The sequence below is a fragment of the Phasianus colchicus genome, chromosome 1 (assembly GCF_987193195.1).
Source record: "Phasianus colchicus chromosome 1, bPhaCol1.hap1.1, whole genome shotgun sequence".
NCBI lineage: Eukaryota > Metazoa > Chordata > Aves > Galliformes > Phasianidae > Phasianus > Phasianus colchicus.
In genome coordinates this window covers 111,379,853-111,405,479 of record NC_143436.1, presented here as the reverse complement: position 1 = coordinate 111,405,479, position 25,627 = coordinate 111,379,853, and the positions used below count along the sequence as shown (strand labels likewise).

The following is a 25,627-nucleotide window of genomic DNA, read 5'->3' as shown; positions in this document are numbered from 1 at the left end:
GCGTACTAGCCAGGTAGTTGTTACCATGAAAAGGCTTGAAAGGAAGATTCTGGTGGCCTCTGCTTCTGAGCCTGATCAAAGTTTAACTCTGACCCGGGGAGTGTCTGTGCTTTCAGCAAGCTCTGAGTAAGTCTGCAAAGCAGGGAGGCTCTTTAATGCCACACGGCCAGCTCAGCTGGGTGATGGAGCAGGCTGTCTGCAGAGCTTGTGCAGTCTCCATCCTTGGAGGTCTACAAGACCCAAGAGGACCCAGCGCTGAACCTGTGGGAGCAGGCGGCCGAGCTGGGGACTTCCTGAGGTCCCTTCCAGCCTAAGTCCCTCTGCGATTCTTTTGAACTGATGCTGCATTTGTCTTGCTCAGTGAGAGCAGTAGCACTTCTAAAAAATAAAGCAAGAAATTAGCAGGTTCCTTTGAGCAGAGAAAGTTCACATAGATTCTCTCTGTGCTGCTAAGTTCCCATTCTTCCTCAAACTGCTTTGAAGTATCTCAGCCTTCTTCTTGTTTAAGTTATCAGTGCAGTCTGATAACTTAATAAACACAATCTTTTATCTGCAAAGTACTCTATAAATATTAGCCTATGATCTTTGTCATATTATTTCAGTAAGTGACAGCAGCTGAATGTTACCATGCCCTGCCTCTTGGATTGCTTCCAACTCCATGGATATTTCCATTATCTCTTGCACATTCTGTCCAGGCTTTCTAATTGGATGTATTGCACTCTGAAGAGACTTGGGGGCTAATATGAGACACCTACAACAGGACACATTTGACAGCTGGTCAAATAATAGCTGAGATAAGAGTTAGGGATATAGATAAGATTTCTGGTGAACAAGAGAAACATTGCTCTGTTTTGTGATGGAAGGTGACTTGAAACCACTTTGAAAGCAGTGTGGGGAGATGTTTGCATTGGACATTGCTCTTTTCAGTATTGCTCAGCTGCAGACCTTCCACAGAGGTCCGTCCCAACACCCTCCCTGTCCATGCTTCTCAACCAAGCAAGCACGTTAGCAGGATGAAACTGCTGAACTAAGCAGGAGAGTGGCTCCTTGATGTTGTGTCAGGCCTTAGAGAGATAGAGGGAAGGTCAAGCTTCAGGTTGTCTGCAATCTTGCATAGACGTTACTGAGGTTCCTGTGCTTCAGGCTTCAATTTCAGTTTCAGAACTACAGTAGTTTTGGATGTATCTTAACTTCAGTATACTAATCCAGATTCTGGGCACAGCTGGGCAGAGATTTTGGAATGATTCCAGGTTGGCAGGACGTATGTTCTACAGCACTGCACAAGGAATTAACTAGCTTTTGAGAAGATAAATGACGAATCCTCCATCAGTAAGGAATGTAGATGTTGATATAGTCAAGGGGCAGGTTTTGGTACTTTGTTCTCTGGTCATCTAGAAAATACATCCGACTCTACTTTGGGTGACTGAATAAATAGAAATCCCATTCCTCGTGTTTTCTTTCAGGATGTCAAGGCAGCTGAACATAACCAGCCAAATGTGACCTTAGTTTAAAAAGCGTAATGCTCTGCCCTCCATGTGGTTCTGTACTTGGCATCTCAGCACAACATGTAGTCTCTGAGACTCAGTTTTAGGGCAGGCTTAGCTGCTCTTAGCAGTCACCCTGGGGCTTGTGGCACTTCTTGTGGTAAGGAGCTCAGAGACTACAGATCCCAGGTTGCTGTCCAGGGGGGAAGAAGGGCAGCTGAGCAGGTCACCTGCCTTGACCTAAGGCACCTACATCCGGATCGGTGATGTTATGGGTGATATTGGCTCCTCATATGCTCAGATGAAACATAAAATCTCTGGGACTAGCCACTTAAACTGGATGTGCAAACCTGGATTGTATGCCTGCATGGAGGGAGGCAGTGGCAGCAGGTCCTCTCTGGTGATTCCTACACCTCAGTGTCAGCCCATAGCTGTGCTTAGCTGCATCAAGGGCAAAGAGGCGCAAGTTGAAGCCAGGCCAGACTGGCAGCTGGCCAAAGAATTGCACTGGAGCCTGGTCAAGGAGACCCCAGCTCCAGGAAAGGTTGCGTAAGCATGCAAGAAGCCTGTGTGGACCAGCCTCTGCATAGGTCAGGTCCAGGCTGGAGCAGGAGCTTGGCTTTCTATGGTGCAAGGTTCGTCAGTGTAAGCACTCCTATGTAACAGAGCTCAGTGGCCTGAGGGAGAATTGGCTGGTGTGCTTCTAGGGAAGGATTTAAGGGTGACCTAGAGACAGTGCCTGAAGACAGCCATGAGCTCTTCTCATGAACACATCACTCAGGGCCAGAAGGCAGCATTTCTCTTCCAAGCGATTCCTCAAATCTCCTGTCCTTGACCCACTGAGAGGAGGGCCCAGCACATGGGCCTGCTCAAATGGAGATGGGCCTCCACTATACCTGGTTAGCCACTGCCCAGCCTCCCGTGGGCCAGCACCCACCAATGTCAGGAGATCAGCACCCACAAAGAGGAAAAGGACCCACAGAAGAAACCCTCACACTGTTTTGTAGCAGCTAAAAGTTTCGGCCTCTCCTATGTTTCTGCCCCACCATAAAATGGTGAAGATGGGCATAAAAGAAAAAAAATGCTGGTAAAAATCTTACTTCCAGTGTTTTAGTTGGTAAACAGTGATAAGCAGTTTATCTGTGCTTTACCCACAAATGACTTTTGCTCCTTCTCACTTAATGCATTAGGTAAATAAGGATTTGCTTGGGGAGACATTCTCAAGGCTGACACAAATCCTAGCTTGCAAGAAAACGTATTTTTTTCCTTTTAATCTCTCCCAAGAAGCAACAGGTTTGGTGGTGGTTGGGTATAGCACAGAGGAGCAAAGTTTGGAAGGAGAGTTTTTATCAGACCATCTGCATGGGCCAGGTCATTTTGGTCTGACTGCCCTGCACGCTCATGGGCTCTTGCTGTCTTTCGGGCTGTGGTAGGTGCCACCAGGCTGCCTTAGGAAGAGGAGTGGCTGCTCAGTGACTGGCTGCAGGATTCTAGTTTCTTCCCGAGGCCTTCTTTTCTTCTGAGAAAAAAAAAAAAAAAAAAAGGTCAAACATGCTCAGGGGGAGCTCTGTGTACCCAAGTTTTCTTCATGTATCTACTTCCAGTGCACTGCAGCTAGCTGATTACTTGGAACATAGTGGTACTGTGTCTTCTGCCTGAACCACTAGGAAGTGACAGAGCTGCCTGGGGTCTTGGCTCACATTTGACCATCCCATGCAGAATCTCAGGTATCCCAAAGAGCTGATTTTTGAAGGCACAGGAGCACAACTAGAGTACAGAGCTGGGCCCTTGTTGCTGCTAGGCTCCACTGTTCATTTTTATCATCAAAGTCACCATGCCTGGTGCTCTTCTTGAAGCTGGGGTGGCAGGGCCAGGCAGCAACATGCATTTATTAACCTTCACCTTCAGAGAAGTTCTACCCTCTGGCTGAAATCTGTTATATTTCTGTGTTTCAGGGACACCCACATAGAGTGAACCCCAGCCCCATACACCTGGCTGGTGGAGAAGCCACTGGAAAAGTACAGCACTGAATTCAACCAGTCCCACTGGACTGCTTCAAAAAAGTGACTGCAAGTGGGTGAAACGAGTGAGCAGAAGGAGGATGGCAGAAATGGTAATTAAGGCTGCCCTTGGGCTCACGTGTTGGGCCACAAGTTATTTAGATAATCATGACTCATCCATAATAGTATTCTGGCTGCTTGCTTGACTGTTGTGAGTCAGCAGGGCTTTGTAGGCACTACAAAACCTGGGTGCAATTCTCCAAACACAACCCTACTGCACTTCAAAGTCCTTTTATTCAGCAAGGGCTAAATCAGGACCAATTTATTCTGTGCATAAGCCAGAAAAGAAGTTTCCAATTACCAAAACATTTATTTTCTCAGTATGGATGGTTTTCTTAGCCCCCCCAAAATGGCTGATGAACTGCATAGATGATCACTCCATGGATGGTCATACCATAAAGAGTCACATGAAAACTCCATGTAACTGTTTATCCTGTTTCTAGTACTGGTCGGAATACCAGAAATTATAGCAGACACTGAGAATAAAACCAAACTTGTCCTTTTCTCTATGTTTAAAGTATTCCTAGAGCACCATTAAGAACATTGTATTTAAGAACCACTAATGAATTTTATCTCTGGGAACTTATCTAACCCTTTTTTGGTTCCACGTTACCATGTTTGCTCCTATAGCTGTTCCTAATGATTTCATTTGCCTTGCTGTTCAATGCTATGAAATAGAACTGTGGAGTCATACAATCATTAAGGCTGGAAAAGATCACTAACACCATACAGTCCAACCACCAGCCCACCCCCACCATGCCCACTGCCCACGTCCCTCAGTGCCACATCCACACGGCTCTTGAACACCTGCAGGGATGGTGACTGCACCACCTCCCTGGGCAGCCTGTGCCACTGCCTTACCACTCTTTCTGAGAATAGATTTTTTTCTTAATATCCAACCCAAAAATTGTTTCTCAGATTCCTTCTCCAGACCCACCAGAATATGTACATGTGACAAAAGAGCAATTTCCACAGTTAAACTCATCTGCAGAATTAGGTTTTTGGAAAGCCAGTAGGGATGACTGAAGTGAGCTCCTGTCCTGCTTCCACACCCAAATGTGAAAGTAATTTCTCGCCTTTGGCAATTATTACACGGGTGCCTGCCTGCCATGCTTTTCCTCCCAGGTGACTGTGTACTCTGTTCCAATATACAGGAGGCAACCAAGGCATGCCTGCTCATGAATGGCAGCTGCATGGGAAGTCAGGAAAGCAAAGCCGACAGCACGTGGATTCTTCCCAACTTGCCCAGTAAGTGCACATGGACAGCTGCAACGCCTGCCAACAAGTCTCCACACTCCTGTATACCCTTGTAAGTAATTCTTTCACGCTTGTTATTTCAGAGTACAGGAAGGTCAGTGTCTTCTGAAGAGGAAACCCTCTTGTTACACCAGAACGGTAGTGACCAGAAGTCTGTAGCTGGACAATATTTTACCCTGATTATGTGTTTTTTTTCCCCTGAAGGCAAAACCCACTGAGTACAAAATCATAGAATCATTAAGGTAGGAAAAGACCACTAAGACCACCAGCCCATCCCCACCATGCCCACTGACCACGTCCCTCAGTGCCACATCTAGAATTTCTCAGTCCATTTAGTCAGAAAGACTTGGTGGCTCAAAATTCATCTCAGTGTTTTTTAACACACATTTGGAAGACTGTGCTAATTTGAGGCATCACTTTAGAAGAATTAAGGTGAACATATTCCAGAGGTAGACTTCAATCAGGGATTTGCAAGCTTCTGCAAAATGGACTGTGTGTTGTGCAGCAGAAGGGAAGGCACTCCCAACTGCTAAGCATGTGTAGATGGTGCTCCCAGTTGTAATATACTGCTGTCACACTCATCCCTTTTTACACCACAGTCAGTGACTGCCACGCATTCATCAGTTGAGGGATACCAGTCAGCTACCCTTGTTCATTCAGACAGTCTGAAGCAGTGTGTAAGACTGTCTGAATATTAGCAAAGTCTCTACCTGTTACTAGAATCCATGATAAAAATTTATTACTATGGCTTACGCTTTTAAATAAGAAGGAAATGACACATACAGAGGTTGCCCATTCTTTGTAAGTGACCCAAGAGCTCAGTGCAAGGTGAAGTGACCACTCTGAGCCTGTTCTGTCCTCTGAGCAGCAGATTTCCTCCCAGGGTGAGGTAAGCCTGCCAAAGTGACTAGACGAGAAATGCTTTAATGGCCCTGCAAACTAAACGCAGACAGGCTATTAAAGATAAGGCTGTCCTATAAATGTCAGGGAAACTGAAGACACATCTCTGCTGTGCCAGAGTGCTAATTCAAATCCAGCATGTGAGGAACCAGAGCTTGTGAGAGGTGCAGCACTGCCAGCCTGGAGCCCACCTGGGGCCCACATGGTATCACTGATTCAGGGAATGAAACACAGCCCCTGTATAGCACTGATGAAAATACACATAAATCACACAGCTCTGGGACATATCACAACATTTTACTTTGCAGAAGTATGTGGAATGAGCTGGTTGTTTTCCCTGCTCTGCATGAACTATAGATTGTAGCGAATAGAGGAAATTCACTGAACTTTCTGAGATGAAACCTAGCTGAGTTTTGGGACAGAAAGGTATAGTATCAGGGAAAGAAGGCAAAATGTTATCTTAGTTAAGGATATTAATTACATTTTCCCTGAAATACAGAATAGACTAGTTCTGATAGTCTTTAATCCAGTTCTGATCTGCTATAACCTGGACTGCTTTTCCTCTGGATCTCTTATTAAATAACATGTCATGAGTAAAAGTAGAAATCCTAGAGAAAAAAAACATCCTTGTTCACTGCTATCCTGAGCCTTTAACAGCTGCTACAAGACAAGAATATCCCCATGCCTATAACAACTGCTACAGGACAAGAACATCCCCACCACATCTTTTAGGAGCACCAAAGACATTTCTACAGACCTTGATATCCACAGACCTGCTTCCTTTGGGCACATGCACAGGGCTCACATAGCTGACAAAGGAAGCTGACTGTGCTAGCATTATTTTTGTAGTAAAATATGGTAGTGATTAGAAAAGTGATTTGATAAGAACTGCTGAAAACGTGGTGCCTTGCCCCACAGTGAGAAAGAAGCTATTCTTTTGGGGGAGTGCTCACTGTGGTTGCCTTGCTGGAGTGCATGTAGCATGGAAACATCTCATTTACCATAATCACTGGGTATGGTAGATAAATAGCCTTGCTTTCTACTCTCAAACTGGCTTCCTACTGTCATGTGTAGTGTAGCTCTCAGGTCACTCCCATGGAAGGCTAAAGGCCACCTGAGGGAGCTGGAGTCTCCTCACACTGTGTCTCAGCTTCACTGAAAGAGGCAAGCATTTCAGAAGCTTTATGGCAAATGGAAAATGGCTCAGCTGTGGGGAAAACTAATTTATTGAGTTATTGCCTCGCATTTACCAGCACACAGTAGATGTTGTGATGTGCACAGTAACACTTTCCATGGAGTGAGAGTTAACAGCACGTGTGTAATACACCATAATTCCTGAACTTGACATGTAAGGAGTGGGGCTACTTTTGGCAATAAATGCCAATAAAACATTACCCTGTACTCTTCCAAGAAGTGTATTTATCATGCTTGCAAAACTTGTAGGGAGGTGTGTGACTTTAAGTAAACCAGTGTGTCATCCTCGTGCCATGTGGACTTTCTGTCAGCAGACAGCCATCCTGCCTGCATGGCTGCAATAACACACAAGGATAACTTGGGTTCAAGGTTCAAAGGATAATAGGCGAGAACTGTGCTGAATGGTGAGGGGGTAGGGGTTTGTCACCCCACTTAGAGAGACATGTTGACTATCAACCAGGGGCAATACTTTTGTGGCCCCAATAAACAGCCCTCATCAATCTTTTTCTTCCTTCTTTTAAAAAGTTCAAGGACAGCATTTCCCTGTTTGCGTGGCAAGATGCATTCAGTTATGTGTTGGACAAACAACTCTTCTTCATCCTAGTTGCTATTACTGTGACGTGTTTCTTGGCTTCTGCTAAGAAGCTGACAAAGCCTAGCAAAACCACAAAGCTGAATTGCCCTGACCCAAGAGCTCAGTTTAATTATTTGCCAAAAAAACTCCAGAGTTCTCTCCTTCATGGCAGAATTCACTCAACGCACAGGAGTATGAGAAAGCTCTGAGTTGCATAATAAGGCTGCTCTGAAAAAATAGGTGCACTGCTAACTCGTTGCAGGTGAAGCCGAGATGTATCAGTTTCACTGTAGTTTCTACAGGAGCACAGCTGTGTGAGAGCCCACTGATGCAGGGTTCTGTAGATCTGAGAAGGAAAAGCATCCTGACTGATATTACATTTCTTTACTCTGGGCACATGCTGGCAAACAAAGATGGTAACTCTAGCCCTTGGTTGAAAATGTTGCCGGGTTCATGCATAAAATTCAGACAGAATTCATCACGATTATCACTTCAAGGGCACAAAACTCCAAAGCAGGTGGTGGTCATTCATACCCTGAAATCTGGCAATCAGTTGACCCTGCTGAGAGAGCCCTCTCTTGTCAGTCTGAGACTGAGGTGCCTTGGAGCACCTGGACCCTTCTGATGGCTTGGAGCTATCCTTGCAAGTACAGGAGCAAGACAAGAAAAAGGTTGCTCAGGGATGGCTGAAAATGTAAAAAGAAGAGGTTGAATTGGATAGGTGGAGAAAAGAGGAAGAGGTCTGGATTGTGCATGGCTTTCTGTGGACTGTGTATAATCTTGAGACTTGTTTGCTCTCCCAACTCCACATAGTTATAGATTTCTCCTTATAGAATAAGTAATTTCAGAAAATAAACAACATTATTTTTTGTGTAAAGAAATAATTAACTCAAGGTAAGAGTGGTGAAAGACCACAATTAACTCTTCTTGCCATTACTTGATAGATTCGTCTTCTTTTGGTGCTGGGTTGTCGCTTATTGGTCTTGCTGGAACCATATTCAGGTTTTATCTTGCTTGGTTCATACTGTATAATGGTTGCTCTGATTTGACTTTTTTTTTTTTTCCCTTCATTAATACAGATCAGAAGAAACAAAGATTTTACCCAACATCTTGAAGAAAATTGGCAGCACCCCCATGGTCCGAGTCAACAAGATTGGGAAGTCCTATGGGCTCAAGTGTGAGCTCTGTGAGTTTCCCCTTTCCACCAGGTTTTCCCGGGCCATGAGGTGAGGTTGAGGGGCAGTGGCAGAGGGGGCTTCAGAAGAAACTGTATGGAGAGCAAGAAGAGATGGGAGGGCCGTATGTGGCACATGTTGGGTACTCCTGGTTATTAGTTTACGGGGCAGTTATTATCCTGCTGCACCACCACGGTAGGCTGAGCTGGAGCTGCACAGTGCAGTGTCTCTGCCTCTGGGAATTTCACTTTCTGTTTCCCATTGGGGAACCTTCTCAAAGTGCAGTTGGAAGCAGAACAGTGGGGCCTTCCTCCTTGTTTGGGAGGATTTGGTGCAGACAGCACCAGGAGAGCTGCAGAGTGAGGCAGAATCCAGTTTGCTGGGATGCTGTCTCCCTCCCATGGTACAGCAAGGGAATCATAGTATCATTAAGGTTAGAAAAGACTACTAAGGTCATCTAGTCCAGCTGTCAGCCCATCACCACCATGCCCACTGACCATGTCCTGTATGTTTCTTGGATACAAGAAGGGGAACAGGACACCCAGCAGCTGTATGCTCCTGAGCTGTGGTTCGACACAGGGACTCTTGCCCAGCAAATAAACAAAGGCTTGCAGCCTGCAGCATTAAGGAAGCAGTTAAGGTCAGATGCAATTACCTTGTAATCTCTATGTTATTGAGGATTTCTGTGATAGCGTAAGGGCTTTGGGAGCTGGGGGCTGTGGTGCAGTGTGATGAGCCCACCCTGTCCCTGAGGGAGCTTCACCTTTGATTTCCAGTGGCAAAATGCGAGTACTTCAACGCAGGAGGCAGCGTGAAGGACCGCATCAGCCTGAGGATGGTGGAAGATGCAGAGAGAGCAGGGATTATAAAACCAGGAGACACACTGATTGAGCCCACTTCGGGGAACACAGGTAGCATGGTTAGCTTGTGGCACCCGCTCTGTCCTCACCTCAGTTCCCTTCCCTCCCTCTCTCCTGGCAGACTCACTGCTGAAATTCCTGAGTGCCTCTGGATCTCTGCAGACATGAAGTTGATGCAGATAGCCTGAGGAGCTGGAGAACCTGGGGCAACTCCGTGCTTGAATATTCAGAGATTCCCAAAGAGGGTTTCCCCAGTGGGCTGGAAGACAAGTCTTTTTTTTTTCCTCCTTATTACCATCATGCCACTCAGGCACCAGATTATGGTGGGAGACAGCAGAGGAGTCTCCCTGCACTGTCCATCCTGCACAGGACCTTCTGTGAATGTTTCCACATTCATGCGCAGCTCCCACTGCTGCTCGTGGGGCAGCACCATGTCCCTGCAGCTGCTGCTGTGCCCTCCCATTGGGGACACACTGCTCCTGCTGCCCCATCTGGCTGGGGAGCAGCTGACTCCATCCATCACCACAGTGACACTGGCATGCAGATCCCCTTGGCCTGCTGGCCATAGGGTGAGATATGCAACTTCACCCCCCTCCCCCCCCCCACCCCCAGAGCATGACTGAGAGCATTTGAGGGTGAGGTACTCGTGAAAAAAATCACCTCTCTCCTGTGCTTTGGAAGGAGAAAGGAGACTAGGCTTTGTATCAGGAGGAAAGTATTCTCCAGCCTTACCAAGCACTTTGTGTTATCACAGATCATCTCCCATGTTACAACATCCTCATGGTGCTCTGAGTGCATCCTAGAGGGCTCACAGAAGTTGCATGCTCTCACATGCAGCTTTGCAGTGAAAATGTCTGGGTGTCACCAGTGGGAAAGAGGCATGTTGGAAGGAGAAGAGAATGTGTGCTGGTTGGCTTTGCCAAATTCTGTTGTTGAATGATCTGCTTTCCTCCCCACCACCTAGGAATCGGGCTGGCTCTGGTAGCTGCAGTGAAAGGCTACCGCTGCATCACTGTTTTGCCGGAGAAAATGAGCATGGAGAAGGTCAGAGCTCTGTACAGTATTACCCACAGCCTGGGAACATCTCCCTCTCTGTCTCTATCTGCCTCTTCCTGTCAAAGTTAGACTGTCCTCTCCTTTAAAGGGCAATGAGTTTCACTGCAGATATGGCATATATCTGTAGCTATTCAGAAGATTTCCTCTTGGCAAAAAAAAGCGTGCTGCAGTGATGTAACTATGTAGTGTCAGTGACGCAGCTTGTGCCATGTGTTAGCTGAACACAGTGTTTGTCTGTAGAGATGTGGAGCAATCCACGCTCTGTGAAGGTGAGAGCTGGAGGGAGCAGGGAAGAGGCATATTGGGTGCTGGGGCTGCTGACCCTGCTGTATTTCTCTCCAGTGTCTGGCCAGTCACTTGATCTCTCCATCTCGGTATGATTTCCTTTAACCTGAAGACATTGAATGTTCTTTGAACCAAGTTACTTACACAAGCAATGATGCCCTGCTGGTGGTGGAAATCTCCACCTTGGGCCCATGAACAGTTCAGCTGAATCACAGAATGACAGTATGGCCCAGGTTGGAAGAGCCCTCAAGGATCATGAATCTCCAACCCCCCTGCCACAGGCAGGGCCACCAACCTCCACATGTAATACAAGACCAGGCTGCCCAGGGCCCCATACAACCTGGCCCTGAACACCTCCAGGGACGGGGCATCCACAACCTCTCTGGGCAGCTGTTCCAGCACCTCACCACTCTCATAGTGAAGAACTTTCCCCTGACATCCAATCTAAATCTTCCCTCCCTCAACTTAAAACCATTTCCCCTTGTCCTGCAGTTATCTACCCTTTCAAAGAGTTGACTCCCCTCCTCTTTATAGGCTCCCTTTAGGTACTGAAAGGTTGCAATGAGGTCACCCTGCAGCCTTCTTTTCTCCAGGCTGAAGAAGCCCAACTCCCTCAGCCTGTCTTTGTAGGGGAGGTGCTCCAGTCCCCTGATCATCTTAGTGGCTCTCCTCTGGATACCTTTCAACAGTTCCCTGTCTTTCTTGTACTGGGGGCTCCAGACCTGGACACAGTACTCCAGATGGGGCCTCACAAGGGCAGAGTAGAGAGGGACAATCACCTCCCTGTCCCTGCTGGCCACTCTTCTTCTGATAGAGCCCAGGATACCATTTGCTTTCTGAGCTGTAACAGCACACTCCTGGCTCATGGTAAGTCTTTCAGGTCCTTCTCTGCAGGACTCCTCTCAAGTCTGTATGTATGCCTGGGATTCCTCCGGTCCAAGTGCAAAACCTTACACTTTGCTGTGTTGAACCTCATTAAGTTCACCTGGGCCTACCTATCAAGTCTGTTGAGGGCCCTCTGAACTGGCATCCCTTCCTTCCACTGTGAAGCCAGATCTGGACCCTTGCTTGGCTCTAAACTCAGCTCTCTACTTCTCCAAAGTACCAACCTCATTTTAACATAAATCTCACTTAAGCTCAGTCTGGATCAGATGCCACATCCAGCTGCCATGAGCTTCACTTCCAGGAGCAGTGGCATGTGCCCACCCTCCTCCTTTGACTCCTCTTCCTCTGACAGCTGCACCTCCCAGTGGATTAATATCCCAGGATTGATGGTAGTTGCTCTTTCCCATAAGGGAACTTGGGGCAAAGACAGCTTTGAGCTCCTCTTTGCATGCAGAGTCTCAGCCCACAGCACATACAAAAGCTGTTTCCCAGGCACTATTCTCTGCCCTGGTTCCCCTTCCCATGTGCCACAGAGTGGCACAGTGTTACCTACCTCCTCTGTGTCCCCAGACTGTTCCCAAGTAGGGCAAGGCACAAAGCCAAGCTCGAGCCCATGTGTCAGCTGCAGGCAGGAGGCTCTTGGTGCCAGAAGGATGTCAAAGATAGCATAACCAAGAACTGGACATTGTATCTCCAAATGTTAAATTTCTCCTGCATGCAAAGCTTCTCTGATATCTGACGCTGCTATGAATGCATGGGCTCAGATTACCAGCACTGCATGGGACTGGTTGCCTTACATCTCCTTTCTTCCCTCCAAAAGGTTGATATTTTGAAGGCACTGGGCGTTGAAATTGTGAGGACCCCATGCACCCGTTTTGATGCTCCGGAGTCTAACATTCGTGTTGCCTGGAAGCTGAAAAATGAAATCCCAAACTCTCACATTCTGGACCAGGTAAACGCAGTTCTTTAGTGGACTCGCTTCCCAAACACAGCTCATAGACATGCTCCAAGTGGGTCTGCATCTGAGGCCTTTGTTCAAACTGCCAAGGGAGGCAGATTTCACCACTGTGGAATTACCATTTTATGGTGCATGAAACATAATCAGTGTTCTGTAAAGCAGAACAGTGGCAGAAACGAAATTGGGAGCACCTCCAAACCTGTAACACTTCTGCCAGCACTGGGAGGTGGGGGAGGCTGGGTTTTCTTGCCCACTTGAAAGGCTCCTCATGTTGCTTCAGGTTTACCTTTGACCTGAAAATCACTTTTTACACCAACCTAGCAGCCTCATTGCTGCCTCAGAAATAAGCACCGTGCTGCAAAGGGCAAATCCTGATGATTCACAGCAGAAGTTCCTACAGCACTGAGTCTTGTACAGGGGGGTACTTCTTCTGGTTAGACCCCACTGCAGGAAAGAATCCTGAAGAAAGAACTGAATAGCGTATATGAGAGGGAAGGGTTTTTTTTTTAATTATTTTCTGAACACTTCAGGAGTATTGTAGGGCTGTGTTTTCAGCTTTTTCTAGGCAACAGGAAAGGTTAATAACAGCCATCTGCAATGCTGAGGGACTGCTGCCTCCAACAGCAAAGACATCAACTAAATCACAAAACCTGGCAGTGCAGAGTGGGGGACAGTCACTCTGTCCTCACACCAGAGGCATTGCATACCAGAGAGCGAGTGTTCACAGGCTGCCAGTATTCAGGCTTCCAGTGTGGACAAGTACTGAGTGTTCTTAGAAACCTGTCCCAAGGTGACAAACAGGAGGAACACCTGTGACCTGGCAGCCGTTGAGAGGCTGCCAGAGAGGGGAGAGGGGCAGCTGGATGTTTTGGGCAAGGCTCATCAGGAGCTATTGCTAGTTCGGTATTTGACCTATGCTTTACCCCCATAACTCATGCTGTTCTCTGTTGAAATAAACAGTACCGAAATCCAAGCAACCCTCTGGCTCATTACGACACCACCGCTGAGGAGATCCTGGAACAGTGTGAAGGTACCATTTGTACCATTATTTCTACATGCTGAAGATGTGTGGAGGGCTAAAGCCTTCTGTGAGAGGCCTATTTTACATAGTTTATTGAGTGAAAGGTATAGAATTGGCCAAGAGGGCCTTTGTAAGGGAAGATATCCTTGATAACACTGACACGTAGAGTGTAGCAACTTCACATGACCCACTCCAGATCCACCTAAGCCTGCACGTCTTCCCTGTTATGACCTCTGATTTCAAAAGCCTGAGGGAAAAGACATAACAGTGAACAAAACCTGGCTCTCCTGAAGCAGGGAGAGCCATCTCTTGGCTGATACAACACCTACGTGACCTGAGAGCACAGGATGGCTCAGGAGGCCTTACTGTGGGGGGACACATCCATCAGGGCATGGAGGGTTGCATCAGATCCTGAAATCTCATTTGCAAATCAAATTAGACTGTAACTTAACAAACTGATGATGTTTGATGTGACAGCCAGGGGAGGATGAGGGAGTATCTCAGTCCGTGCCTGTACAGATAGCAGTGAAATTTATTGCCAGTACTGGGAGCAGTGCAAAAGGTGAACAAGATTCAGGGGTTTTGTCTGGAGAGCAGATATCATAATAGCACAGTAGTCGGGTAGCAACAGAAACAAGAATCTTGGCCTTCCTTCCACTACATTTAGATATGTTCCTGCTGGCAGCAAGTAGTGAACTGCAAGTCCTTTTACCCCAGTATAGTTGCATCATAGGGCTCTGAAGGCCTGGCACAGATTCTGCTCCTACAAGTCCTAAACCACTATAATTTTTCCAATATCAGTGATGCTACATCTGACTGACACTGGTACCACCAACCTCCATGGGTACTAACGCTATCTGACAAGCTGTCCCTCCTGTTGATGTGTACCATTATTCATATGCATGCTTTGGTCCAATGTGGTGCAGTCTGAGAGGGCTGGAGGTGCTGAGATCTTCCCTCCCCGTCAAACCAGTAGGTGCCAAGTGTGCCATGACAATCAGTGGGAAATCTGGAGGTCATCCTCAGCCTCCTGTGCTGAGGAAGGACCAGCTGTGGTTGTTGCAGCTGATGGACATGGGACATGGACAAAAGAAAGACAGTGCTGTGGCCAGGTTGAGTCCCTGTGAGCATCTCTCTTCTCTGACTTGCAGGCAAGGTCCACATGGTGGTGATTGGGTCTGGCACGGGGGGCACCGTCACTGGCGTTGCGAGGAAGTTGAAGGAGAAGTGCCCAGAGTGCAAAGTAAGCTGGGAGACAGGGCTCCCATTGGCTCCCCTGGGTTTCCTGCCTATGCTTTTGATCAAAACTAATGCTATGGTTCTGTGGCGGGGCTGAGTTAGCAACTGTTGTCTCTTCCTATTCATTTTTTCATGCTGAGCTTGGAAACAATTTGTTGGAAACAATTTGGTGTTACGCTCAGCTTGAGCTAGATTCATTCAAATGCCTTGGAAGTCAAAGGGTCCACAGCCTCATTACTAATCCTGCCCTGCCCTTTGTAGCACACGGTCAGGTGTCTTCTGAAGAAGCGTCTGGCCCAGCTGACAGCATTACTGCTGCTATTCCTGGGTAACTGGCTGCTGGAAGGTACCACCCTGGCTGTGCCTGTGCTTCTCACCTGCCTTTGCAGAAGCTTCCATGCCAAATGGTTGACACACCACTCATAGATGTTCATTCTGTGGAGCTTTGAGGCAAACTAGAGGCTTGGCAATTACTTGTCCCCAAGTGTAGAGAACATGAACTCTGATGGTGGTACAGGCTGAGCCACTGGTGGACCTGGGCATGAGATAAGCTCTTTGGCTTCCTGGAGCTGCATGTGGAGCAGTGCTGTGATTTTTTTTTCTGAAGCTGAGCACTGAAGGAAGTAGCCTCAGCTCAGATGAAAGGCTATAAGCAATTAGAGAGATGCCACTGTCAGCCAACAGAACTGGATCCAGATAGGATGTCTGTCTGTAGCCACAGGTTTCTACCAGTTTGAGCTAACTGGCAGGCACTGCAGTGGTGCAGATGAAGGAATTCTCACTTTCTCTCCTAAGGGCTGAACATTGGAAGTATCAGCCTCTGCCAAAAGGGTGATGACAAACACCTGGAGAGTGATAACATTTTAAGCCATCGCTGTCATTTCCGTAGCAGCTGAGCCCTCTCTATTAAAAAAAAAAAAAAAAAAAAAAAAAAGTAGGAATCTAGTTTTTATCCTGGAAGACTTCCACAGTGCCAGTGGATAGTAATATTAATGAATATACTGGGAAGAAAGATGTCACTGATAAAGTGATATTTTTTCTTTGAGATTTTTGAACTCCTTTTATGGTTAAAAACATTTCCTTCCCTTACAGATAATTGGCGTAGACCCCGAGGGCTCCATTGTCGCTCTGCCCAGTGAGTTGAACAGGACAAACAACACAGCCGTAGAGGTGGAGGGCATTGGGCATGACTTTATCCCCACTGTCCTGGACAGATCAGTAAGTAGCTGTGTGATGAGAGACGTCTGCCTGATCTTTGTTTTTGCATCCAACCTACTTCCACCATTTTCTGTCCCTCATCCTGACTCTGGACCTGTCAGACAGTCCTCCATTTTTCAAGGAAAGGGTTCTGGCTGAAAAGGCTAGAGGGGTGCCCACAAACAAGGACTCAGGGTGCTCTGATAAATGCATTTGTTTTCATCAAGTGTGGAAAGCAGCTCAAAGCTACCAGGTGCTGTAGGCATCAGCACCATGGCAGATGTCAGACAGCTGGGGTAGCCTGAAAAATCTCCTCCAGGAACTGACCATCTTGCTTTCTCTTCAGGTGGTTGATCAATGGTATAAATGCAATGACAGAGATTCGTTCCTCATGTCTCGCAGGCTGATTAGAGAGGAAGGATTGTTGTGTGGTAAGCATCAATGACAGCAGCTGCTTCTCTTAACAAACTTTTTCAACCTCATCTTTTAATTGCTTTGGGATCCAAGCAGTTCCAGGGGTAGGTGCTCTCTGCATTTTGTGTCTGCTAGGTTAATAAGGTTGAATGGCTATTATGTAGATCTCTGTAGATGTCAGAGCTATTGCAGAGAATCAGTGATCTGGGATCTGGCTCATTGTCAACAATAATTATAGAAGCAGTAACTCTCTGCTTGCTGTAACGCTTTTGCACATGGATCTTCTGGCCTAATTTTGCCTGGTGTAGTGTTACATGGGCTGAAGAGAAGGATTACCGGGATTCAAGATAGGACAGGTGGACTAAAACTGTCCCTCTGGTAGCAACTGTGTGAGGCTATAATCTTTGTCTTTGAACTATTGCCATAGTAGAGGTGCCAGGTTTAGACCAGGAAAGTTTGAAAGTAAAGTAAGTGTAAGACGTTCTTACTGAATATTTCTCCTCATGCCAACAAACTGGAAGTGATCCTTAGGGCTTCCCAAAGCGAATAGATGTCCTCAGGCAAACCCTGCCTGTACTCTATGGGCCTTTACATAGCATCAGCATTTTTCAGCCTTGCCTGTCCCTGAGTACATAGCTATAACTTTGCACCCAGGACCCAGATAATATAAGAGGCTTGTAGTTACAACTGGTAAAAGTCCTGAGCACTCGCATCCCAGGAGCTTTGAGAGAGATCAGGCTATTTGTTACGTTGATTTTAACTTAGCAGACACAAAGTCACTGTGTTTCGATGGAAACCACTTGCTGAACTCATCTATAATTTCTGAATAGCTTCATGTTCCCAGAATTGCATTATTTCAGAGACTTTCACCATTAGTTTGAAAAATGTGACCCAGTGCTAATTAACCTGCAGTAAACTACGTGCTGCCTTCAGCATGGTGTGTAATGGGCACACAGATAGTGGAATGACTTTGACTTCCAGTACTCGAACTACCCATGGAGAAATTGCCTCTGTAAAGCAGTGACCTGCTTCTCCTACGTGCAGCAAATCACATGCGTGCACACACACTGTTCAGGTCTTTCCATCATGTCAGTCTGGTATTCCAAGCATGAGTGTAATGCTTATGTTTTTTGTTTTTTTTTTTTTTCCCCAATCTTTACAATACATTTAAAGCAAATCTTTGATTGACAAATGCTTTCACCAGAAGGTCTTGATTTGGCATAGTGTTGTCCTCACCCAAAGAAAAGGTGTGATATGGGCAGCAGTGATATGAATGTCCCCATATTGAACCTTTCAGTCCTTGGCCAGAAGGAATCACAGGAGGTGATTCATAAGATTCATAGGGGAACTCTGCCTCATAAGCCTATTGCCACAAGGCATCCTATGAACATGTTCTATCAGCCCCTGCTTGGTCTCTTCCTACCCTATGAAGCTATTTCCCTCCCAGTGCTTGTCTCTCTTCTTGGTACCCATCAGGTGGCAGCTCAGGCAGTGCCATGTCCGTCGCTGTGCAGGCTGCCAAGGACCTGAAGGATGGTCAGCGCTGTGTCGTCATCCTGCCCGACTCTGTCAGGAACTACATGTGAGTTTCCCACTCAAACAACTCACAGGAAATAACAGCACACTACAACGATAAACAGCATGGGCTGGCTGTTGGGCCACTTGGGTTTCATTTATTTCCTCTTATCGTTGCCTTACTGCACAGAGCAGGAATCAGTCAAGCAAAAGTTTTTGAACTTGCATGCCTCGAGTCAGGAACGCAAATAGCTGGCATGCTTTGAGGAGTCACTGAGCACCTGCAGCTCTCAGTGACCTTAAAAGGGGCTAAAAGCAGCCAGCTGCAAAAATCATGGGAACCCTGAGGCAGTGCTGTGGTCTAATGCATGGAGCAAAGCACGACCGCTTGTTGAAGGTTTACAAACCCGTTTTTTGTTGGTGATTTCTAGGTCCAAGTTCTTGAATGATAAATGGATGATAAAAAACGGATTCCTAAATGATGTCCAGGAGCACAAGCCTTGGTAAGACAACTTCCACCAGTATGAACTGTGCTAAGGGTATCAGCCTTCTGAGTCTGGGAATTATTATCTTCAAAGGAAAGCTTTATCATCTAGTACTTAAAAAAAATGCAATTAACTCCAGATCCTTCTCAAAAGGCTGTAAAGTCAGCTTCTTTATTCTCAGTGATGAGATATCCCTTTTCTCCAATTAGTCTGTTAAGGAGCCGTTTCTGTTCTGAACTATGTAACAGTCATTGTCCAGTACACTGAAGAGAGTGATGGAGAGGAACCTGGTCAGCCTCTACTTACAAGCTTAAAGCATGAGCTTTGTAGGCAGGCAGACAGAATATCTCTGCACAGTTGGCTTTATCTCTACTGGCCTTGCCTCCCTGAGCACGTCCCACAGCCGTGCAGCATTGAGTAACATCTTGGTGATGCCATTTGTCTTTCAACAGGTGGTGGAATATCAAGGTGCAGAAACTGAATCTCTCAGCCCCTCTCATTCTTCTCCCAGAAGTCAGCTGTCAAAAGGCAATTGAAATCCTTCGGGAGAAGGGATATGACCAAGCTCCCGTTGTTGCTGAGTCAGGGTAACTATTTTTACTTGGTACAGAGATGGCCATTCCAACAGGAAAAACAGGCACCGTGAAGCTAAAAAGAAAGTCCTGTCTATTTATCCAATGATAGAGCACTTGTGCTGAATTCTGAGATGCACATTTTTAAAATGCCATCCGCCTCCTTGTGAAGAATAAGCATATGGGTCAAAATCTGGAGATATTCTATCCTATAAATTCTACAGGCATTTCATGAACTCAGTGTTTCCTAGAACAGAATAACTGGAAAGTTTAGAGCCTTTATTTTCGCTAGCAATAACAGCAGACATCAAGGGAACTCTCTGTGATAGGTCATTCTAGGGGGTTGTCACCATAGGACCCCTGCCCACTAAAGATCCAACTCAAGTTGGGAAGGCTGGTGCCTCTCGCTCACAGCAGCAGGAAGTTAGATGCTGACTTCATAAGATGTGTGCTTGACCTCAGGCCTGGCTTTCTGGAAAGCTCTGTTCCTTTGCAGACTTATTCTGGGGATGGTGACCCTCAGCAACACCCTGACCTCAGTGCTGGCTGGAAGCGCACAGTTCTCAGACCCTGTTACAAAAGTAATCTATGACCAGTTCTCTAAGGTACTGCTAAGGTTGTGGCTGCTGTCTTCTACTATCTGGGGATGGGGAGGAGATGCTTCACCACCCGGAGTTATGAGAGCAGCTGGGAGAGGAGGGCAGAGAGGGGAAGGTGGAGAGAAATGGGGAGGGTGACCATCATGGAGATGAGAACAGGGGAGGCACCTGCAAAAACGTTGCCAGCCCTGTGGAGTTCAGATGCAGGAGCTTCTACATTAGGAGCAAAGCACTTGAATGTCCTCACCCATTCTTACGTTTGGCCAGCGCCCACTGAGAGCAAAGCCCAGACATTCACAGGTCTGGGGCAGTGGGCATGGGCTCTGAAGGGACACTGGGCAAATCCCATGTGTGACTGGGAGGGATGCCTGGGTGGGGTGACCATCAGCAGTCCAGAGATAGAGTGAGGTATATGGTTGGTGCTGGAGTTAGCTCATGTTGGTCACAGAGGTTTTCAGGGAGGCAGACAGCACTGTATTTTAGCTGTGCCAAAGCCAATTGACACTCCCAAAAAATGGTACTGGTGTGTAAGGAAGGTCCACTCTGCTCACTTGGCTACAATCACAGATGGGAGGCAGGCTCCTCATCTCTGTTCTGTAAATGTGAAGTGAATTGTAAAATGTCTCTTTCTGTCCTGTTTAGATCAGCCTGGAGGACAGCCTTGGGAAGCTTTCCTGCATCCTAGAGAATGACCACTTTGCTATTGTTGTGCACGAGCAAATGCAGTGTAGGTATCTGTAAAAAGGGGAAGTACTGTCCAGGCTTTACACAAATGTCTGAGAGGGGAGAGAGAAATCCCCAAACCAAACTTGAGAGGAATCAATGCAGCTGCTCCACATGTTCAGCATCTGCAGCTTTTCAGGAAGGAGTTGCACCTCACTCTGCAAAGTGAAATAGCTGAAATAGCCCAATCATTCACCCATTTCCTTTCCTGATGCAGCAGGAATGAGGTGAACAAGGGGAAACCTTAGCTAGTGGAGCCTGGAACCAGGATGTGACTGTCTGTGTCCCACAGGAGCATATCACAGATCCTGCCCTTGGGATCTGTGTTGTTCCCACAGTGAAAAAATGACACTGAAGAACATATCAGCTCCTCATCTTGTAGTTTCCCATGCAAACCCAACTTTGGAAGTGGGAGCATGTTCGCTTGGTCTCCTCCCATGACAAGAAAGGCAGACTGTAGGTAGCATCTGGGGTGTGGTACTTTTGCTGTGCAGCTCAGGCTTTTAGTACCCATTTGGTCTCTTGGCATTGGATTCAAATCACCCCTTTGCTGGTTGTGGGTAACAGAGGAAACAAGGGAACTGAGGGATAGCTGCAGAATTAGTAACCTGAGAACAGGGGCAAAGAAGAGTTTGGATAGGTTAGAAAAGTCTTAGATGGAATTCAGGCATGCAAATGTAAAGGAAAATACTATGCAGTCTGCATCCCACTGCTTAAGACCTTCTCTGTATGCACAGAGACTGTGCCATCTTCTCTGAACACCTCTGTTCCTACTTCCAGCCCAGGGAATGCAGCCAAGGGATGTCCTCCTGCCAATGTGCCCTGAGTGGCCTGAGCCAAAAAATCCCTTTACAGGGCCCTCATGGTTGTGTGTTATCAGACACCTTTCCTGGAGGGCCAGGGAAAGTTAAGAAAGCTGAAAAGAGGTATGTTGGACTGTGAGCACCATACCTTCAGGCACACGGTTATATGCCCTTCCTGGACTGAGGATGGGTATAGGGATGCTCTGCCAGTGAAGAAAAACCATTTGGTGAGTCCAATAAAGCATCCATAGCAGCAGCTATTCCCCTGACAGAAACAGGTATGGTGGTAGGTGCAGTTCTGCAGATGTGGCCTAACACATCTTTCTGGTACAATTACACTGTAAAACTTGCAGAAGTATGAATTTGACCTTATCTTGAGGAGGTTCTTTGTTTAAAATGTAGCAACACAAAAAAAACCCAAACAGTCAGAAGACCCATGTTTAGCGTGACGCTAGAGCTGAAGGCTGCAATTAAACTGACTTTATGGGATTGCACACTGAGCACACAAGGTGTTCCTGTGGTAAGCAGTGTGCACTATTGTGCTGTACTGACTGCCAGCAGCAGGCTGCTGTTGAAATGGGAGCCCCAAACCTGCTGTGTGCCAGCTGCCCAATCCATCTGCTTGCATCCCTGTGGCCTGCTGCAGCTCCAAAGCCACCTGCAAACCCAGCCAAGCAAAAGCCTCTTTTTCAAACCTGCCTTTGGTGCACAGTTTGAATTCTTTCACCAAAAACACATTTGGGCTGACTTCCCTTTTTCAGCAGTGTTGCTGCTTTAATGCCCTCACAGTTAGCCCCTTGTTTCTCATTGCCACATGTTCACAGTTTGTTCTTCTTCCTCATGTGTTGGACGCTGGTGGCTAGTTTTATTTTCCTTTAGGAAAACATCAGATAGTTGAAGTAATTGCTGCGATGTTGTTTTATTAGTGGTAGTGTAGTACATTATTAGACCAGAATAAGAAGCATCTCTAAAGAATCTCATTGTTGCTCTAAAGAGTCTCATTAGTTCGGCCTGAAAAGTTTTGTAGTGATAGAAGCAGAACCAGAATGGAGGCTGGCTACAAACAACAAATGGGGAAATCAGGGGTCCTGCTCTGGTAAGGAGTGCACTATTTGAAGTTAAACCTCCCTGATGTGACTCAGTAACCTGACTTGAGCCTGCTCAGTTGAGGTATGGCAGAGACAGCTGCTGTCCCAGTTATGGTTAAAAATGAACAGCAGCCTCAATCTGCACGGCTGCAGCTTTTAGAATTCTTCTTCTTCTTTTCTTCCTTTTTTTTTCCTTAAATTCTCCTCAACTTACCTGGTGTTTTCCGTGCTTCCAGTCAGTGGGAATGGCAGTTCCTTCATGAAACAGATGGTGTTTGGCGTGGTCACCGCGATGGACCTCCTCACCTTTGTCAGCAGAAATGACAAGAAGTAAGGAAGGAGTCTGGCTGTGCTGAGCCCCGTGCCTCCAGCAGGGTCAGCTGCTCCTTCTGAGCATGAAACACGTGGCTGAGGATATTTTGTGGTCTAATCCAGCTCGTGGTTTCTCAAAATGACTATGTGAAAATTGTAACGTAATAACTGTGTGTCTGCTAGATGCCAGCCAGAGCATCACTAAAAAGAAGTGAAACAAAGAAATTGCATTTGATGGCCATTGTGGTTACATGGAGCTACCGAGGGCTGGACAGGTAACAAGGGGTTAGGTTGGGATGAGGATTGCTGTTGTTGTTGCCCAGATGTTTCCCAATGCAGGTTTTAGTGCCTTCAGGAGAAGGAGGAGGAGGTCTCACTGAGATTGGAGCCCATCTCCAACAAGAGCAGCTCAACTCCTCTCGGCTCCTCTTGAAGGCTGGGGACAAGCCATGTCACACTGCACCCTCCTGACCCTCATCACCTCTCGCAGAGGCTGCAGCTCCCTGGGGACCCTGCTCCTCGCCCCTGGCTCCTTTTAGGATCCAGAGAGGGAGAATCTGACTCCCTCACTGGGGCGAGCAGGAGGGACAGAGCCAGGAGGAGCAGGGTGTGGGTGGGATATGGACCCCCTGCTAAACACAAAGAGGGGAGCCGGGCAGGCACAAGCAGGGTGGGTGGGAGTGACATCCAAGGGCTGCGATGGGGAGAGGGGTGGGAAGTGAGGGACAAGGTGCTGGGCAAATGGGGAATGCGAGTTCCTGTGGGGCTGCAGGCCTGGGAGGGCTGGTGGCAGCAGTGCCAGCCGCACGTCCCCTGGGCTGGGACAGCCAGCCGCACCCATCTGAGGAGCGGAGACTCATTCTCACAACATGATAACAGGGCCATGAGATAGGGCTATGTCCCAATTTCCTGTATTATTCAGCTCATGAATATTCAGCCTGAGAGCTCATTTTCAAGGGAGCAAAGGGAAAAGGGGTCCTATTGCTGTCATAATACTGTGTTCCAGGAACTGATAACGAAGGTCAAAAGAGGCATTTGTCATGGCTCTGAAAATGTAAATGAAATCAAATGTGAAACCCGTGCTTTGGGAACAAGCTGAGCTGCTGCTGCTGAAACCTGCTTTGGGAAAGCTGCTCTCAAAACAAGCAGAGAGTTTTGCAGTTTTTCCCTGCATCTCAGGAACTCCTCTGAGGGGACAACAACTAATTTTGGCTTGCTGCTAAGTGTCTAGTCCGTATTTTCAATTTAATCTAGTTTGTATGAGATTTTTATTAAATTAAGGAATGTTGAAGTATTTATATTTAGGAATAGTGTCTCTGCCACCTTACGCTCCCTTCAGTTACACAAACATTATTACATCTCCTGCAAGTTTTTGCCTGAGTAATGACCATATTTGTCCAGAAAAAAAAGTAAAAACTAATCAGATCAACCTTATTGTACTGTATTTACTTTAGCAGCATTGTTGCAAACTGAAAGACATTTAGTGAAACGTGCCACAGTCAGAGGCAAAGGGAGACACACAGGAGCCCATCACAAAGCTCTGCTCTGTGTTGTGTGAGTAATGGAGCTCTGGCACTGGCTGCCCAGAGCCTGTGTGCTCTCCTCTTTGGAGACCTTCAAACCCCAACAAGATGTGGGGCTGGGCACCCTGCTCTGTGTGTCCCTGCTGGAACTGGGGTTGGGCGAGATGACCTCCAGAGGCTGCTTCCCACCTCAACTGGTTCATGCATGTATTCTGTACTCACATAATTAAGTCTTTAAATGCTACATAACTCCACAAAGTGAGAACTGAAGATGATTCTTGATCCCTTTGAAGCCCAGGACACACTAAGACCTTCCTGATAACTGTAATATTTCTTCCAGTGCAGCAGGAGTGGAGATCTGCCTCCACTCAACAGCCAGGGGCATTTGTTTCTCCTTGAGGAATTCTCCTTTCTGGGAGAACCCCAGATTCCCCACTTCCTAAGCAAGGACCTTATGGGGATGGCTCATGTCCCAAAGAGAGCTCGTGAGGCTTAAAGTCAGTGTGAGACAACTTCCAGGGCACCTTTGAGGGGTGACCTGACCTGCCTGTAGCTGGAGACCACTGCCCCAGCCCCAGAATGCAACCCACATGGAAACAGTCTCCTGGTTGCTGGGCAGCTCAGATGCCTTTGCTGGTGGTTAGGGAGGCTTTGAGGTGCCTGCAGAACTTTGTGTCAGAAATGAGAACTCCAGACTGTTGCTGCTCTCTATGTGTGTGCAGCAATAGCCCAGATTTCTGCCACCCTGAAACTTCTTGCAATATACACAGTCCCTGCAGCTAAGCCCAAACAACAGAAGTGCCAACAGCAGCTGTGCCACTGTGTGCGGGCTGACAGCTGAGCAGGAGCTTCACGAGAGGCAGCTGTAATACAGCACAGGATGATGCAAAGCTGAGTGCTAACTTTGCTTTTACAATGGCTCCTGTATGCTGCCAGAACCAGTAAAGGCTAGCACAAACTCTGGTTGCTTTGGGATTGCTCCACCTCGGCTGGAGCCAGAGCCACTGAGCCCCTAGGGCTCCCCTTTCCACTCTGCAGAAATCAAATGTGCTAAGGGAGAGGGCAAGCTGGATAGAGGGAGCAGGGCTGGAGCACCAGCATTTCACCCACTGCCTGCAGTCCATCTCCCTGCTTCCATAGCGCTGTCCTGCAGTGGTCAGGGAGGCAGATAACAGCCCCTGCAGCTAACTGCTCTTTCAAGTTCACTTCCCTTCCCCTGTCACAGTATTTTATGTATCCTGCCTAATGCCTTCATCAGACATTGCGTAGCTGCTTGCGACAGCAGCCTCAGTAGTGACCTGATTGTTCCCCCACTGCCATGGGCTGCCAGCCGATGTGAGCTCCTGCAGCTAGCCTGGGATGAAGAGGACCATGAAGAGGACATCACCAGTTTTAGCAGAGCACGAGCCACTGCACACAGCTAGCAGGGAATGGGGATTGTCAGGTTT

At 47.2% G+C, this 25,627-nt stretch overlaps 1 protein-coding gene across 1 annotated transcript; it reads left to right on the top strand.

The window, feature by feature from the left end:
• The first annotated feature begins 3,111 nt into the window (after window positions 1-3,111).
• LOC116229833 (cystathionine beta-synthase-like) lies at window positions 3,112-24,077 on the top strand. Its single transcript, XM_090123096.1, has 16 exons — window positions 3,112-3,597; window positions 4,699-4,853; window positions 8,549-8,655; window positions 9,421-9,555; window positions 10,469-10,548; window positions 12,551-12,682; window positions 13,649-13,718; window positions 14,861-14,952; window positions 16,041-16,166; window positions 16,492-16,576; window positions 18,036-18,141; window positions 18,506-18,577; window positions 19,012-19,146; window positions 19,628-19,736; window positions 20,373-20,457; window positions 22,581-24,077. The coding sequence occupies exons 1-16, from the start codon at window positions 3,586-3,588 to the stop codon at window positions 22,676-22,678; spliced, it is 1,599 nt and encodes a 532-aa protein (XP_089979222.1). The 5' UTR covers window positions 3,112-3,585; the 3' UTR covers window positions 22,679-24,077.
• The last annotated feature ends 1,550 nt before the right edge of the window (window positions 24,078-25,627 follow it).

Excerpts from the sequence above, each read along its gene's own strand:
- LOC116229833 (XM_090123096.1), top strand. Across the intron at positions 9,556-10,468 it reads GCCCACTTCGGGGAACACAG|GAATCGGGCTGGCTCTGGTA; the intron begins GTAGCATGGTTA and ends CCCACCACCTAG. Across the intron at positions 18,142-18,505 it reads GACTCTGTCAGGAACTACAT|GTCCAAGTTCTTGAATGATA; the intron begins GTGAGTTTCCCA and ends GGTGATTTCTAG.